The following is a 19,037-nucleotide window of genomic DNA, read 5'->3' on the forward strand; positions in this document are numbered from 1 at the left end:
ATACCTTTATTAACCCCTAGTTAATAAAGTACATCTGAGGTCAGAAGCCCCGCTTTGATGTGGGCTCCGGCGGTGAGCCCGCATCAAAGCTGGGACATGTCAGCTGTTTTAAACAGCTGACATGTGCCCGTAATAGGCGCGGGCAGAATTGCGATCTGCCCGCACCTATTAACTAGTTAAATGCCGCTGTCAAACGCAGACAGCGGCATTTAACTATCCCTTCCGGCTGGGCGGCCGGAAATGATCGCATCGCCGACCCCCGTCACATGATCGGAGGTCGGCGATGCTTGTACATTGTAACCATAGAGGTCCTTGAGACCTCTATGGTTACTGATCCCCGGCAGCTGTGAGCGCCACCCTGTGGTCGGCGCTCACAGAACACCTGCAATTCTGATACATAGCAGCGAACATCAGATCGCTGCTATGTAGCAGAGGCGATCGTGTTGTGCCAGTTTCTAGCCTCCCATGGAGGCTATAGAAGAATGGCAAAAGTTAAAAAAAAATAAAAATTTGAAAAAAATAAATAAAAGTTTAAATCACCCCCCTTTCGCCCCAGTCAAAATAAATCAATAAAAAAAAAAAAATCAAACTTACACATATTTGGTATCGCCATGCTAAAACCAATGATGTTGTTCAAAAGTACAACTCGTCCCGCAAAAAATAAGCCCTCGCATGGCCAAATTGACAGAAAAATAAAAAAGTTATGGCTCTGGAGGGGAGCGAAAAACAAACACGGAAAAATGGAAAATCCCAAGGTCCTGAAGGGGTTAAATGATAGTGGCAAACAGTAGTACTATATGAGCAATGTAAACGTATCAGGATGAAAGATATAAAAATAGAATTAGAATGAAGAAATGATTATGTAAATAAAACCATATTACAAACGGTGGACCCAAAGGAAATAAAGATGCAAGATAAGGGACGGGAGTATGGTTAAAGCATATGTGAATACATAAAAGAAAAAAAAAAAATCATCTAAAATACCTCCGATAAATAATGTAACAAAAAATATAAATATCTCCATAAAAATTGTGTCCAAAAATAATGAGGGGGGGGGGGAGGAGGACACCCCCAAGTGAGGGCGATTAAAGTGCATAAGTGTCAAGCTAGACAGCAGAACTCATCAACCCAAAGTGCTAAAGTGACAAAGTTGAAAATAAAAAAGGGGGGGGACATATACCTTGAAGAGCCGCCAAAGTCCCGATGTCACGCACACCCCGACGCGCGTTTCGGAGATGCCTTTGTCATATAGTACTATTGTTTGCCACTAGGTATCATTTTCAATTACTATCCCTTGTCTGGACTCATTGCTGTCCATTGTTTCAGGTTTTGGTTGGTTTCATTACCTGGAACAAGCGCTACTCACGTGCGCGTGAACCAAATAATCCAGAGCACCACCTTCCCTAATGAAGAATAAGGTCCATGATGTCACATGCACACCTACACCTCCCTGTAACGCGGCCATTGTGGCCTGGGCCTCCTCACACCATGGAGACAGCACAATCCAGCACATATACGGTGCAAAGACATGACGGTTGTTTCCGTTCTCGGCCGTGGAACGCACACACTTCCGGGTTTAAACTGGAGGTGGGCACGTGTTAGCTGCTCAGCCAATAGCAAAAGGAGGATCGCTTCCAGGTTCCAAACCGGTCGCTATGGAGATGCAGCTGGCCATACGGTGAGCCGTGGCTGCCACGTCACCGTACGTGACGTCACGAGGAGAGGAGGAGAAACAAAAGATGGCTGCCTCTATCCGGGAAAAACAGACGGGTGAGAAGTAAATGAGCTAAGTGTGGTGTATGGGATGTGGAGGCCTGCGTGCGGCGTGGACGGGTGCTCTGCTAGTGTGGAGCCTGCGTCACCATAGTAACCGTCATCTGTTGCTAATGATACATAAAGTGACCCTGCTGTTGGCTGTCATTCCAAGTGATGGGTTGTAGACAGCTTCTGTGGTAAAAAAAAAAATCCCCCAAAGTGCTGAATGTGTGGAGGATTTGTGGCCGTGATGTGGGGAGATGGCGGGTGGCCCCCACCCTAGTTCCCATGTGTGTGACGACTGTAGCCTCAGTATATGGCCCTTGGTCTCCGTGTTTGTGGCGACTGTAGTCTCATTGTTTGTTGCCCCGTAGTCTCCGTGTGGCCATCCTAGTTCCTGTGTGTGGCGACCGTAGTCTCCATGTGTGCCCCCCTAGTTCCCGTGTGTGGCGACCGTAGTCTCCGTGTGTGCCCCCCTAGTTCCCATGTGTGGCAACCGTAGTCTCCATGTGTGCCCCCCTAGTTCCCGTGTGTGGCGACCGTAGTCTCCGTGTGTGCCCCCCTAGTTCCCATGTGTGGCAACCGTAGTCTCCATGTGTGCCCCCCTAGTTCCCGTGTGTGGCGACCGTAGTCTCCGTGTGTGCCCCCCTAGTTCCCATGTGTGGCAACCGTAGTCTCCATGTGTGCCCCCCTAGTTCCCGTGTGTGGCGACCGTAGTCTCCGTGTGTGTGCCCCCCTAGTTCCCATGTGTGGCAACCGTAGTCTCCATGTGTGCCCCCCTAGTTCCCGTGTGTGGCGACCGTAGTCTCCGTGTGTGTGCCCCCCTAGTTTCCATGTGTGGTGACCGTAGTCTCCGCGTGTGACGACTGTAGCCTCAGTATATGGCCCTTGGTTTCTGTGTTTGTGGCGACTGTAGTCTCATTGTTTGTTGCCCCGTTGTCTCCATGTGTGGCCATCCTAGTTCCTGTGTGTGGCGACCGTAATCTCCATGTGTGCCCCCCTAGTTCCCATGTGTGGCAACCGTAGTCTCCATGTGTGCCCCCCTAGTTCCCATGTGTGGCAACCGTAGTCTCCGTGTGTGCCCCCCTAGTTCCCGTGTGTGGCGACTGTAGTCTTTGTGTGTGCCTCCCTAGTTGTCGTGTATGGCGACCATAGTCTCCATGCGTGTCCCCAAGTGTGCCTCCCTAGTTCCCATGTGTGGTGACCGTAGTCTCCATGTGTGCCCCCCTAGTTCCCATGTGTGGCAACCGTAGTCTCCGTGTGTGCCCCCCTAGTTCCCATGTGTGGCAACCGTAGTCTCCGTGTGTGCCCCCCTAGTTCCCATGTGTGGCGACTGTAGTCTTTGTGTGTGCCTCCCTAGTTGTCGTGTATGGCGACCATAGTCTCCATGCGTGTCCCCAAGTGTGCCTCCCTAGTTCCCATGTGTGGCGACCGTAGTCTCCAGGTATGCCCCCCTAGTTCCCGTGTCACAAAGAGCACAAGAAACAGGAGCCACCAAAGTATCTGCACACCACCAAAATTAAAGTGAAAATAACATAAGCTTTATTGGTAACATGATTAAAAACAATTAAAACCATATATAACACCCTCCGTACATATATGCCCGTGAACACTGTGTGCCAAAAAGCAATTCACATACAGTGATGGAGTATGCACAAAGAATTGTAAATGTCTCTCAATCCTATGCACTCAATATTAACAATTTGACTATAGATGGTCCAAGTAGTACTGAACAAGCTGTGCTAGACAATATAACAACATTTATGCACACAGTTAACCATAATAGAAACCTGATAACATACACCGCCCCACCATGGTATATAGCCTCCAGCAAGGTCCCTATAAGTCTAAAGGAGAATGTAAATGCACAATGCCCCCAGAACCCCTAGTTCCCGTGTGTGGCGATTGTAGTCTTTGTGTGTGCGTCCCTAGTTTTCGTGTATGGCGACCATAGTCTCCATGCGTGTTCCCGTGTGTGGTGACTGCGGTCTCCGTGTGTGGCCGCATGGAGTGGCTGATAGGACAGCGGCCCACCCTGTACTTCAGAAACCCCGCCAGGACACACATCCCCTAATGTGTATTGTTCCTATACTCATTGGTTCCTAGTAGTAAGTGTATACAGCCTGGTGTGCTGTGGGGGCATGTTGGGTTTGGACATGCCTGATCCTTTGTCCCCATGGATAAGCGGCTCCTGAGGGGTCTGGCAGCTGTCTTCCTCACTGAATAAACCTCTGCTCGGTCACATCTACGTCATTAATACTGATGGCCCATCCTTAATGTCAAGATGATGGGGGTCTAACACCCGTCACCCCACAGATCAGCTGTCTGCATCCCTGAATGGACATAGGCCCTGATTTGATATTGATGTTTCACAACTATTAGTGGGTAATTTGCTCCTTTAGCGTTAGTAATCTTCCTCCAAATCTCAAAACTTCCCCAAAATGTGTAGTTTTCACTCTACGAAATTTTTGGAGCAGAACTTAAAAAAAAAAAAGTCCGTGTGCAGTCTGGACTATTTTTAAGGGCTCGCTCACATCTCCGTATTAATCGGACTAGTGCTACTAGATTTTTTTAATCTGCCATCACTTGGTCCAATGATCTGTAATGGGTAGTGCTGATCAGCACTTTTACCTTGTACTGATTTAGCTTGAGAAAAAAAATGCAGCATGCTGCAATTTGCAATGTAGATTGGACGAGACATACCCATACAAGTCAATGAGCATGGATATCATCTGATTGCAGTCCGATTTCTACGCACTGACAGAATGGAGAAGATGGAGACATTTGGTTTTGCATCTTCTCATCCAAGAGAATCGGATCAGAGTTCGACCACCATAATTTGCTCTATTCTCTTGATCTGCTTGTAATTCTGCAAGTGTATCTTCAATTCCACTCAAGTTTTTTTTTTTTTTGTGGATACTGAATAGGGTTTTCACAAACTTTATCTATAAATATTTTAATGTAGATTGGTGAAGATTGTCACTGTTTGGCCTCATGTAGATTTTAGTGTCTTTTTTTCTCGTTTTTTTTCCATTCTTGGTCTGTGTCTTACTTTTTTTTTTTTGCAGTTTGAATCCATGGGTCACTCAGTTTTTTTGTCTGTAAAAAAAAAATGCCCAAACTCTTTGTTCACACGTTGCATTTTTGCTGCTTTTTTAATGCAATTTTTAAGCTGCATTTTACAGTACCAGCAAAAGCTGCAAGATTTCAGAAATTTCATATGCAAATTGCCTCTTCAGAGAAAAAGAGGACTTGAACTCTATAGCGCCACCTGTTGGAAGTAGCGATCCTACAAGTCACAATCAACCCTTAAGGGTATGTGCACGTGCTGCGGATTTTGCTGCGGATCCGCAGCGGTTTCCCATGCATTTACAGTATAATGTAAACCTATGGGAAACGAAATCCGCAGTGCACATGCTGCGGAAAAAAACGTGCAGAAATGCAGCGGTTGACATTCCACAGCATGTCAATTCTTTGCGCGGATTCACACCTGCTCCAATAGAAAACTGCAGGTGTAAACCCGCAGCGGAATGCGCAATAGAAACCGCGATAAATTCGCAGAAAAAAACGCAGATACGTGTGCACATACCCTAAGAGTCTTGCAGAAATCTCACACACACATACATTGTTTTGTTTTTCCTGACTGATTTGGAAAACGGCTGCATTTCTGCAAACTGTAGCATGACACTTCTTTTAGCGTTTTTGCAGCAGTTTTTCACGCAAAGAAGGCAATTGGTAAGTGCAAAAAGTGCATGTATCAGGTTTTCTGCACTTTTTGTCCCAAAACATTAAGGAAGGTACATCATCATCAGAAAAACACAGCAAAACCTGATTTTTTTTTTTTTAAGCTGCTTTTTTACTGCCAAGAGAGCAGGTTTTGCCTGCGGAAACAAACGCAGCAAATCACAACTAGTGAACATGGTCTTAAACTTTTATCAACTGCTCAGTGGAGAACGGAGCCATTTTCTTGAATGGGTGAAATTGATCCGCAGATTGGATGAAGATGGGCATGACGATTTTTTTTATCTTTAATGGCCATCCATCAGTTTGCAAAATAAAAAATAAATAAATTAAAAATAGACGTGTGAATGTTGCAATTGGAATTAATGTGTCTGTGTTGTGAGGTTTGAATGGGCCCTAATCCACACAAAAAGTTGTTGCAGCTGTATGTGAGTTTACCCAAAAAGTTGATTAGTTTTGCAACACAATAATTATCTTCAACTGTTTTATTTTCTCTTTTTCCTCCCAAAGTTAAACTAAAAATAGCGGATTTCTTCTTGGCATCTGCATGTAGGGTAGGCTCTGTTCACATTGGCTATGATACGAGGCTGTGTTCACAAGCCTCAGATTTTTTGGGGGGCAAATCGACTTTTTTTTTTTTTTTTTTTTTTAAACACGTTACGTCTGAAAACAGATGTACGATCTGGATCACATGTATTATTGTGATTATTTAGCTGGGCTAATCTGTGCCTTTTTTGTGCAGAATCCACAGCTATGCTAAACTTATTAGTTGGATTATGAATTTGTTTTTGTTTTTTCTCAGTTGCTTTAAAACGTATGCTGAATTTTAATGTTCCAGTTGTGAAGAGCACAACCGGGGAGCCAGTATGGAAGGTAAGCGTTCTTGTTTCTGCTTTGTGGTGAAAGGTTCCTTCAAACCTTTAGTCTTTTTTTTCCATGTTATACCTCTTTTTTTCGGTTTTGAAGAGGGTTTTCCTTAGGTGATTTTTGCAACTTTTTGCAAAATCCAAGACCTAAACAAAATGATCATTTACACTGCTGTAAGTAAGTAAAAGCAATATTGCATGTAAATAACATAGGGCACTTAGTAAACACTGTTTTGATCTTTTTTTAATAAAAAAAAAGCGTAAAAGCCATCCCACCAGTGCCAAGGTGTACCAGAATCGGGACGTCCTAAACGTTAGTATTAAAACCTTGCTATGTATCAAAGTGACGTGAATGTGACTAACTGCCAAGCAGGACAGGGTCCCGAATATGGAACAAATGGTTAGCTGTGTAAACCTTATGTCAAACTCAAATTAAGGGAGTTTACGAAGTTCTAGTGATGAGCGAATAGTGAAATATTCGAATTCGGGAAAATCGGCACAAATACTTTCTAATAACTGTATATTCGTACCGAATAACGGATCCAATGTAAGTCAATGGGAAAACCGAATATTTTTCTGCTGGACCCAACAAAAAAGCTAAAATGGATTGGATAGATGGATATAGATGAAAAGCCGGCAATTCATCTGCCGCGTACAGTAAAATCAGAATGACAGGTTATCATATAATAGATATATAATAGAATAGATAGATATGTCAGTGACACACACACACACACACACATATATGTATATATATTACATCTATCTATCTATCTATCTATCTATCTATCTATCTATCTATCTATCTATCTATCTAAGAAAGGCCGGCAATTCAGCAGCCACATACTGCAAAATCACAGCAGGAACCAACAGCGTAGAATAGATGGATTACATACACTATTAACACATTGAATAGATAGTTATACAGATTTCAGTCTGACATATGCAATTAGTGCAGTGTGTGTGTGCAGCTTACTGTACATGTATTTAATTATTAAAAGTTTATTTTTCAGAAAAAAAATGGCATGGGCTCCCTTGTAATTTTTCCCTTCCCCATCACGGCACCTAACGTGAGAGATGGTCCCAGCCCCCCCAGGAACAGGAAACCTGCATAGGAAATAAAAGATGGGGGCGGCACCTCTCTCCTCAGTTTGGTTTCCTGTTCCTGCGGGGAACCTGCGGCATCGTCCTAGAGGGATCTCTCTGGAGGTGCCGGTCTGGAGACCGAGGCCCACAGCGGGAGCATCTGGGGCGGCGCATAGGGCCACATCACTCACGGTGATCAGGAGCGGTGGCGTCCGTCCCGCGGGGGGGCTCCCTGGTGTCCGCTCCTGGCTGGAGGCTGGACCAGGGCAAGAGCATGTCCCATCACTAAGCTGGCGCCGGGGTGAGTGGAAGTACTTCCTGGTTCAACCGGAAGTAGCGTCACATGCCGAGGAGAGCGCTGTGCTGACACTCCCAGGTGGGAGGAAGTCAGGGGCGCTCACACCGCTCTCCCCTATACTATATTAAGAGGCAAAGCATAACAGCAAGTGCCAATAGCCTCTTCAACATGGCGGACCCGACTGTGGAATCACCAGTACCGGTGGACGTTCCACAGACCCCCGTGGTAAAGGTTCGGTGGGTGAGTGCCTTTGTAAGGCAAAATGACATGTCAGTAACGAAGTGTTTCTGTATTATATTGTGCAGGGGAGGAAGGTTACGGCCAAGCAGAAAAACAAAGTCTGCGCACTCTGTGACAAAGCTCTCCCTAAAACTTATTACAACGGATCTGTCGTTTATGTATAGAAAAGACGGTGGCCGGGGAGTCCTCATCAATACTCCAAAATATAAAGAATATCGTTAGGGATGAAGTAAAAATCACAGTGAAGGAGCAAATGAAACAGCATGGGCTATGTAGCTCCGGGAATCCACCTCCTAGACCTGCCCAAACCTCTGACGTGGAATCAGAAGGCGAACCTGGGGAATTGCCACCTGATGGTGATTCAGACTTAGACTCTTCGGATGAGGAGTGTGGTCGGCCGTATGTACTAGCTGAGGATGTTGGGAAACTGCTTAAGCTAGTTAGAGCAACATTGGGGGTTGAAACACCAAAAGAACATAAAACAACCCAGGATTCTATGTTTAGCAACCTAGAAGTAAAAAAAACGCAGAGTTTTTTCCTTTCACGATAATGTCTTAAACTTAATTAAAAAAGAGTGGAAAAAAACAACTAAAAAAATGTCAGTTCCCCAGACCCTTAAACGCAAATATCCGTTTGAGGAAGAAATTTGTGAAAAATGGGAGAAAGCACCTAAATTGGACTCTGCAATTGAAAAGCACTTCCAAGGGCATAGCGCTTCCCTTCGAAGACATGGGGGCCCTTAAAGACCCTCTTGATAAAAAGGCGGACGCCTTATTAAAATCGGCATGGGAAGCATCAACATGGGCATTTAGGCCAGGAGTAGCCGCCACTTGTACAGCTCAGGCCATGATAAAGTGGTTAGAGGAGTTGAGTGAGCAAATAAGGGACAAATGCCCTGAGGAGAGACTCTTAGAGGTAATACCCTCTCTTCAAAATGCGGCAGGCTTCCTCGCAGATGCCGCCATTGACTCAGTGCGTTTTTCTGCCCGTGCATGTGCCCTCTCCAACTCTGGCAGAAGGGCATTATGGCTTAAAAATTGGTCAGCTGACTTTCAGTCCAAAGTTAAATTATGTGCAGTCCCTTGTGAGGGCCAGTATCTATTTGGGAAGGCACTCGATGAGATTCTAGAGAAGGCTGCAGATAAGAAGAAACACTTCCCACCTCCCCCCTTCTCAAGACGGCGGTGTAGTGATAACCGGCGTTCCTTTCGGGGTTCAGGAAAAGCAGGTTTGGGTCGGCCGGGGGATAGATCCACCCGTGGGAAACCCTGGGGTGAGAGAAGAAAAAGAGGATATCTCTTTAATAAGCCTCCTCAGAAATCAGACCCCAAACAACAACAATGACGCCGATATCCGGGTGGGAGGAAGACTTCGTTTTTTTGTCCACCAATGGGAAAAATTGCAGACATCACAGTGGGTAGTATCCCTACTAACCGAAGGCCTGCGTCTGAATTTCACCTCCCTCCCTCCTCATCGAGTATAAGTTACCCATGTCGCAAAAAGGAATCAAGCAACATTGGAAAGGGAAGTTCATCTCCTCAGGGAGAAACAAGTTCTCGTAGAAGTACCAACACAAGAAGTTGGGAAAGGATTTTACAGTACCCTATTCCTCACACCGAAGCCAGATGGTTCTCTGAGAACGATCTTCAATCTGAAATCCCTAAACCAATACATCAAAGTAGACAAATTCAAAATGGAGACGTTAAAAACTACAACAAAACTGCTATATCTAGGCTGTTACATGGCAGTAATAGACCTCACAGATGCCTATTATCATGTTCCCATTTGTGTAGAACATCAACAATTCCTAAGACTAATAGTAGAAATAAATCAAATCCCCACTCATCTACAGTACCAATGTCTTCCTTTTGGGGTGTCTGTGGCTCCCAGAATCTTTACAAAGATAATTTCAGAGATAGCGTCGTTGGTAAGAAAGGAAAATATCTTACTAATACCATATCTAGACGACTTTCTCCTTGTAGCAGACAGCCAGGAAGAATGCGTAGTAGCAGTCTCGAAAGTACGGGACCTATTGTCCAAATTGGGGTGGCTGATCAATTTAAAAAAATCAAAGATGCATCAAGTCCAGATACAGGAATTCCTAGGAATTCAACTGGACTCAATCAGGCAAATTTGTATCCTTCCGGACAGGAAAATCAACGCCATAAAACAAAAAATAAATCAGACGCAATCGGGACGGCCCATCTTGTTAAGAGAAGCCATGTCCCTTCTGGGGATGTTGACAGCCACGATCCCAGCGGTTCGGTGGGCACAAATACATTCAAGGGAGTTACAATGGCAAATACTGACTGAACAGGCAAAAGATCCCCACAATCTAAACCAAAAAATCGTTCTATGGCCACAAGTGCAGGACTCTTTAGTTTGGTGGCTAAAAATAGAATATTTAAAAAACTGGGTACCATGGTCAGCCCAAGATCCGGTGGTGCTAACCACGGATGCGAGCCCTCTCGGCTGGGGGGCACATTTAGAACATCAGATTCTGCAAGGCAGATGGGATCCTCAGATGGAATCAGCATCCTCCAACCTAAAGGAGCTAACAGCAATAAGGCTAGCAATTCTGCAAACAGAAGAAATTGTCGAAGGGAAACACCTAGTGGTCTTGTCCAACAACAGCACGGCAGTCTCCTACATAAATCGTCAGGGGGGAACAAGGTCAAGATCTCTGTTAGAAGAAACCAAAAGACTGTTTTCTTGGGCAGAAAATCACCTCCTATCATTGACAACTACTCATCTGAAAGGAACAAGCAATCTTGTTGCAGACTTCTTAGGGTACGTTCACACTAGCGTTGCGCCGCCCTGCGTCGGCGACGCAACGCGCGACGCATCGAAAAACGCGCGCAAACGCGCGCAAAAACGCGCGCGTTTTGCGACGCGTGCGTCGTTTTTGACCAAAATCGGACGCACAGAAAATGCAACTTGTAGCGTTTTCGTGCGTCCGACGCCAGCGTCGGAAACGACGCACGTGGCGAAAAACGCAACCAAAAAGACGCACGCGTCCCCTATGTTAAACATAGGGGCGCGTCGCCGCTGCGTCGCCGACGCAACAGCGGCGCAACGCTAATGTGAACTTAGACTTAAGCAGGCATATGCTACATCAGAACGAATGGTCTTTAAACCAGGAAATTTTGGGGGAAATCTGTGCCCTTTGGGGTATCCCACAGATAGACCTCTTTGCCACAAAACAAAATCGGAAGGTAGAAAGGTTCTATTCCCTGAACCCGCAAGAGAACCCAGAAGGAGTAGATGCGCTGTTGCACCAATGGAACTTCCATCTGGCCTACGCGTTTCCTCCGTTTCCGCTGATACCGACAGTGTTGAAAAAGATCCGGGAGGAGGGAACACGAATAATACTGATTGCACCCTTCTGGCCGAAGAGGGCCTGGTTCACCTGGCTCAGGCGTATGTCCATATCGGACCCATGGATCCTTCCAGAGGTGCCGAACCTTCTACACCAGGGTCCGGTGTTCCATCCTCAAGTGCACAATCTGCATCTCACTGCCTGGAACTTGAGAGGGGGCTTCTACTAGGAAAGGGTTTCTCAGCTCCGTTAGTTTCTACTCTGCTATCCAGCAGGAAAAAAACTACATCTAATAAATATCAAAAAATCTTGGAAAAAATTTCTAGAGTTCTCAGGGCGACGCCTATCAACTACCACTCAGAAAGTCCCAATAAGAGAAGTCTTAGAGTTCCTCCAAAAGGGTCTGGAACGGGGGTTATCTACCAGCACCCTAAAGGTGCAAGTTTCAGCGCTTGGCGCCTTATTTGATAAAAAATTGGCTGATCACCCCTGGGTGTACAGGTTCATCCGAGCCTCCTTCACAGCCAGACCATTTAAACCTCGGCCAAAAGTTGCTCCCTGGGATCTAAATTTAGTTCTCCAGGCCTTAACTTGTCCTCCTTTTAAGCCTCTTAGCTCCATATTGGAAAAAAACCTAACCCTACAAACGGTTCTCCTGGTTGCCCTGACGTCTGCCAGACGCATTAGTGAGATCCAGGCTATATCTATTGATCCTCCATACACTACAAATCTGGAAGACAGAGTAATAATCAAAACTGACCCGGCCTTCTTACCAAAGGTCAATTCAAAATTCCATAGGGACCAGGAGATAGTTTTACCCTCATTTTGTTCCAATCCAAAATCCCAGGGAGAACAAACCTTTCATTGCCTGGACGTCAGATGTTGCCTAATCCAATACCTGGAGATGACAAAATCTTGGCGACAATCTTCAGCCCTTTTTGTTTCCTTTCAGGGAGCAAACAGGGGTAAAAAAGCCACGAAATCTACTATTGCACGGTGGCTCCGCATGGCTATTGCACTCTCTTACTCATCTGCAGGGCAATGCCCTCTACTAGGGGTGATGGCACACTCCACAAGAGCTATCGCCACATCCTGGGCGGAGAGAGCAAACGCGTCAATAGAGCAAATTTGTAATGCGGCAGTATGGTCTTCACCCTCTACCTTCTTTCGCCACTGTAGGTTAAACTTGGGGCTTTCAAGTCTTGCCTTTGGGAGGAAAGTCTTATCGGCTGTTGTCCCACCCTAGGAGATAGATATATATATCGATATATATATAGATATATAAAGGGGGTACATGTATATAAAATGTATATACGAGTTAAGATAAAAATATATACATAGAACAAAAAAAAACTGATGGGGAAATATAACTGCGCCTCTGGCAACGATAGAGATAAATGTAATATTACATTGAACCTGAACTAATGAAGCGGTTACCTTACATACTCTGTCAACAAACTGAGGAGAGAGGTGCCACCCCCATCTTTTATCTCCTATGCAGGTTTCCTGTTCCTGGGGGGGCTGGGACCATCTCTCACGTTAGGTGCCGTCATGGATCTGGAAAATCAAATTACCAGTAAGTAATTATCATTTTTCTCAATCAGCATAGGGAAAGCCGACGGCTGGGCGCAGATGTTTATAGCCTGTGAAGGGGGTGATACCCATGGAGCTTCACAGGCTATTAATATCAGCTCACAGCTGTATACTTAGCCTTTACTGGCTATTAAAATGGGGAACCACCCAAAAAAATGACGTAGGGTCCCCCTATAATTAATAACCAGCAAAGGCTATGCAGACAGCTGTGGGCTGATATTAATAGCCTAGGAAGTGGCCATGAATTCTGCCCCCCCCCCTCCCCCGGCTAAAAACATCAGCTCTCAGTCACCCCAGAAAAGCCTCGCTCTTCTACTTGCCCTGTAGCAGTGGCAAGTGGGGTGATAGTTGAGGGGGTTGATGTCACCTTTGTATTGCCCCGAGGTTAGTAATTGAGAGGCTTCTATAAGATGGCCTCATTTCTAATCCTATAGTCATATTGTATAAAAACACGGATACCCAGAAAAAAAGTCCTTTAATTGAAAGAATGACACTGACTACTTTAATAAATCTTAATTAAGCCATACTTATGACATCGCCCATTCCACCGACAACATTATCTTTTACAAAAGAGTTAAAATAAAGAACAAAAATATTTCTCACCTTTCCGCTGAGGAGAAGATAATCCATTTGTCCCACGACGGGTCTAGCTCTGCTACATCTAGATGGCAGGCAGCATGATTGCATGATGCAACTATACAGCCTGCCATGCAGCAGAGACACTGAGCAGCGTCTGCTATCGCTAGCAGCGTGAGAAAGTTCTCATGCGCCTGATGCCATCAGAAAGGTCCTGGCAGTTCACAGCCAATGAACTCACTTCACCTATCTGACATTAGCGCAAGCGCCAAAATTATCCCACAGCGCTTGGGCCAACGTCAAAATGGTACCTGAGATGGCCGTGTGTGTAATACATGTGGCAACCGTGTGCAGGCCATGTGCTGCATCAGTACCACACAACGGGCACCAGGGAAACAGAGGTACAGTAAGCGCTGTTCCCGGCACCAGATGCTGAAAACGGCTCTCATCATTCTCCCCTGCTCTGCTGGCGATGAATACAACTCTCATCATTCTGCCCTAGTCGTCCTCAAGCGAGAACAATGACAGGAGGTGGTGACTGATGACTTTTACTCCCTTCAGCCTACACAGGCTGTGGCTAATAACAGTGAGAGCAGGAGCTGCCTGCGCTATAAATAAATAAATAAATAAATGAAAAACCAAGGCTTCCTCTGGTTATCAATAATAGAGGGATCCCCACGCCATATTTTTTAATTTAAATAATTCAAAAAGGTGTGTGTTCCCCTATTTTTGACAAGCAGCCTTTCTAAATCAGACAGCTGAGGGCTGGCATTCTCAGGCTGGTAAGGGGCCATGGATATTGACCCACTGCTAGCCTAAAAATAGCAGCCCGCAGCCGCCCAGAAAAGACGCATCTATAAGATGCGCCAATTCTGGCACTTTGCCTGACTCTCCCCACATGCCCTGTAGCGGTGGCAAGTGGGGTTTATATTTGTGGGGTTGATATCACTTTTGTATTGTCAGACCAAGGATTAGTAATGGAGAGGCTTCTATAAGACACCTCTCCATTACTAATCCTATAGTTATATGGTAAATAAAGACACAGCCAGAATAAAGTATTTTATTAGAAATTAAATCAAACACACTTTTCCATTTTTATTTAAAAACTAGATGGTGGCCCGATTCTAACGCATCGGGTATTCTAGAATATGGATGCCCACGTAGTATATTGCCCAGCCCACGTGGTATATTGCCCAGCCCACGTGGTATATTGCCCAGCCCACGTGGTATATTGCCCAGCCCACGTGGTATATTGCCCAGCCCACGTGGTATATTGCCCAGCCCACGTGGTATATTGCCCAGCCCACGTGGTATATTGCCCAGCCACGTAGTATACAGCACAGAGCCACGTAGTATATTGCCCAGCTACGTAGTATATTGCCCAGCCACGTATGTCACAGGTTCAAAAATAAAAAATAAAATTATACTCACCTTCCGAGGGAGCCCTTGTAGTCACGTCGCCTGTGTGCGGTGCACTCGGCAGCTTCCGGTCCCAGGGTTGGTAGCGCAGGACCCGTGATGATGTCTCGGTCACATGACCGTGACGTCATGGCAGGTCCTTGTCGCATACTATCCTTGCCACCGGAACCTGCCGCTTACATGGAGCGGTTACCGGTGCGTCACGAGGAGCGGGAAAGGTGGCGGAAAGTGAGTATATAATGATTTTTATTTTTTTTTATTATTTTTAACATTAGATCCTTTTACTATTGGCGCTGCATAGGCAGCATCAATAGTAAAAACTTGGTCACACAGGGTTAATAGCGGCAGTAACGGAGTGAGTTACCCGCGGCATAACGTGGTCCGTTACCACTGGCATTAACCCTGTGTGAGCGGTGACTGCGGGGAGTATTGATCGGGCACCGGGCCCTGACTGCAGGGCAGTAGGGAGGGACTAATTGGACTGTGGCCGTTGCTGATTGGTCGCGGCAGCCATGACAGGCAGCTGGCGAGACCAATCAGCGACTTGGATTCCATGACAGACAGAGGCCGTGACCAATGAATATCCGTGACAGAAAGAAGGACAGACAGAAAGACGGAAGTGACCCTTAGACAATTATATAGTAGATAGCAAACACAGTTATACTCGCCTAACACATAATTCCACTGAATCTCTCGTCTCCTGTAATAAAACGAAATAAAAAACAACAATATCTCTCACCTGTCGGTCGTTCTGTCTCACGCTGTAATCCATGTCTGGGGGCTTAATAGTTTTCAACCTGGACGGTACCAAAATGCGACCATCCAGGCTGAGAACGACTGGTGAATGAGCTGCTGTGAGTGCAGCCGCAGTGACTAGCGGTGACATCATTGTGGATACTGCCGGTCACTGAGGCTACGTTCCCAGCCAGGCTGAACTGCTGGGACCTCAGCACTGTGGGGAAAAAGCCAGTCACCCCAGTTCAAGCTCAGTGTCTTCACAGTAGATCACCATGAGAAATTCTTGATAACCAGCCTTGCTAGAGTTGACAGCTAAGGGTTGCAGGACCCAGCTGTGAATTTTGCCTGGCTGGTTCTCAAAAATACAGGGGAACCCATGCAGTTTTTTTTTTTAAATTACCGTATATACTCGAGTATAAGCCGACCCGAGATTAAGCCGACCCCCCCTAATTTTGCCACAAAAAACTGGGAAAACTTATTGACTCGAGTGTAAGCCTAGGGTAGGAAATGAAGCAGCTACCGGTGAATTTCAAAAATAAAAATAGATGCTCCATACCGTTCATTATTGCCCCATAAGATGCTCCATATAAAGCTGTGCCACATATAATGCTCCATACTGTTCATTATTGCCCCATAGATGTGCCATATAAAGCTGTGCCATATAGTGCTCTGCACCGTTCATTATTACCCCATAGCTGCCATATAGTGCTCTGCGCCGTTCATTATTGCCCCATAGCTGTGCCATATAGTGCTCTGCGCCGTTCATTATTGCCCCATAGCTGTGCCATATAGTGCTCTGCGCCGTTCATTATTGCCCCATAGCTGCCATATAGTGCACTGCGCCATTCAGTATTGCCCCATAGCTGCCATATAGTGCTCTGCGCCGTTCAGTATTGCCCCATAGCTGCCATATAGTGCACTGCGCCATTCAGTATTGCCCCATAGCTGCCATATAGTGCTCTGCGCCGTTCAGTATTGCCCCATAGCTGCCATATAGTGCTCTGCGCCGTTCAGTATTGCCCCATAGCTGTGCCATATAGTGCACTGCGCCGTTCAGTATTGCCCCATAGCTGTGCCATATAGTGCTCTGCGCCGTTCAGTATTGCCCCATAGCTGTGCCATATAGTGCTCTGCGCCGTTCAGTATTGCCCCATAGCTGCCATATAGTGCTCTGAGCCGTTCAGTATTGCCCCATAGCTGCCATATAGTGCTCTGCGCCGTTCAGTATTGCCCCATTGATGTGCCATAGAAAGCTGTGCCATTGCTGCTGCTGCTGCAATAAAAAAAAAAACGCCATACTCACCTCTCTTGCTTGCAGCTCCTCAGCGCCCGGTCTCGGCGTCTCTCCGCACTGACTGATCAGGCAGAGGGCGCCGCGCACACTATACGCGTCATCGCGCCCTCTGACCTGCACAGTCAGAGCGGAGAGATGCCGGGAAGATGGAGCGACGCCCAGCGTGTGGAACGGGGACAGGTGAATATGACATACTTACCTGCTCCCGACGTCCCGCTCCCTCTGCCTGTCACACGGTCTTCGGTGCCACAGCCTCTTCCTCTATCAGCGGTCACCGGCACCGCTGATTAGAGAAATGAATATGCGGCTCCACCCCTATGGGAGGTGGAGCCGCGTATTCATTTCTCTAATGAGCAGTCCCACGTGACCGCTGAACAGGGGAAGAGCTGCAGCACCGAAGACCGTGGGACGGCAGGGGGAGAGCCAGGAGCGCCAGGACTAGGTGAGTATGCCTCAGCGCCCTCTCCCCCCCACCCGCCGACCCTGCCGCCCACCGTGACTCGAGTATAAGCCGAGAGGGGCACTTTCAGCCCAAAATTTTGGGCTGAAATTCTCGGCTTATACTCGAGTATATACGGTATTTATTTACAGTGCAGCAGCCAGCTGATGAATACTCCCATTAGCCGCTTCTGCTCTCACTGTTATTAGCAGTTGTCAGATGATGGGAGCTGTAGTCCCATCCGCTGACACCAACGATGGTAGGTAAACTTTATACCTCTGATCACAGCTGCGCGCTCACGCTGTCTTTTGATGATTTCATCGCCGATGAGAAGCAGTGTTTGCCGCGCTGTCATGCACAGCGTGACAAACATCCAGTGTTCTGGCACCCAATCACAGTAATGCAATACCAAAGACGGTGCCGATATTACTGTGATTGGCACGCAAGCCCAGCATGTTCATTGGCTGCAAATAAAGTGCCAAAAATGCTGAGCGAGTCACTCTAATATACCGAGGCGAATGGCAAATTACTCCCTGAGTAACGAATAGCCCGAGTACCGTACTATTTGTACTTGTAACGAATAGTGCCGAATGTATTCACTCATCACTACTATGTACCCTACGTTATATGCACTATCGCTTATTTACTTTATTTACTTATTGCTTTTACATTTGTTCATTTTCTGTTTTTGTCTGTTTGATGGCCAGTGTGAATTTGCTCCCATTTTGCATCCAAAATCAACTTATACTCCAGTTCAGTTTTTTTCAGTTTTGTAGATGACACCACTGTATAAAAACACCTGAGGCTTTCACTTTTTAACCGTCTCAGGGTTAGAAGAGGCGCCACACGACAGAGCATGTGCCCATACCCTTGCCTACCCTTGATTGGACAGTGCCTAGTTTGGAGCAGCTTCCTTCAGGAGACACTTTAAAGACATGAGATGCAATATCTTTTTTTCACCAGGAGGTTTACAAAACCTTTAGCTCAAAAGACTGAACATACAAACGGCAACAAGGTTTTAGAAGGGAAAGGGTCTTTCAAGCGTTTTTTTGAAGTGGTAATGCAGCAAACTCATGAAAAACCTCCTGCTTGCCCATAGCATGCATAATATTAATAATGAGGGGGTTGGCAGACTAGACTTTTGTAACAGAGACCAGGTGAATGCCACTGATTTAGTGATAGACATTTCTGCAAGAAAATCTGCACTGAGAATTCAGCCTTACAGTAACAGCAGACAGATCAGCATGAATCGCTGTATGAAGATTCATTTTCTGTCCAGCCATATTAACTTCTCTTCATTGAACGCTTATTGCAGGTTCTTATTTACGATCGCTTTGGCCAAGATATCATCTCTCCCTTGCTGTCTGTGAAGGAGCTGCGAGAAATGGGGGTCACCTTACACCTGTGAGTTTAGGAAAAATATTGTTATGTTTGAGGAGATTGACAACAACATTGACGAGATGTGACAAGTCGTTTGCTTTTTATCTACAGCCTTTTGCACACTGACCGTGACGCCATCCCAGACGTTCCTGCCATATATTTTGTGATGCCTACAGAGGAAAATGTAGACAGAATTTGTCAGGTAAGTATGAAAACCTAAAAACACGAGTACCCCAGCCTTGATGCGTATACCCCTGTACTGTAATGCTTGCAGAATGAATTCCATTTTCTTC

General features: G+C 46.1%; 1 protein-coding gene across 1 annotated transcript in view; it reads left to right on the plus strand.

Moving 5' to 3' along the window:
- The first annotated feature begins 1,612 nt into the window (after positions 1-1,612).
- The window catches only part of SCFD1 (sec1 family domain containing 1), a 172,256-nt gene continuing 154,831 nt past the window's right edge, over positions 1,613-19,037 (plus strand). The window contains exons 1-4 of the mRNA XM_069730265.1: positions 1,613-1,770; positions 6,299-6,369; positions 18,680-18,768; positions 18,856-18,946. Coding sequence (XP_069586366.1) covers positions 1,740-1,770; positions 6,299-6,369; positions 18,680-18,768; positions 18,856-18,946 — 282 coding nt within the window. The 5' untranslated portion in view covers positions 1,613-1,739. The remainder of the gene's footprint in view (positions 1,771-6,298; positions 6,370-18,679; positions 18,769-18,855; positions 18,947-19,037) is intronic.

The sequence above is a fragment of the Ranitomeya imitator genome, chromosome 1, assembly GCF_032444005.1.
Source record: "Ranitomeya imitator isolate aRanImi1 chromosome 1, aRanImi1.pri, whole genome shotgun sequence".
NCBI lineage: Eukaryota > Metazoa > Chordata > Amphibia > Anura > Dendrobatidae > Ranitomeya > Ranitomeya imitator.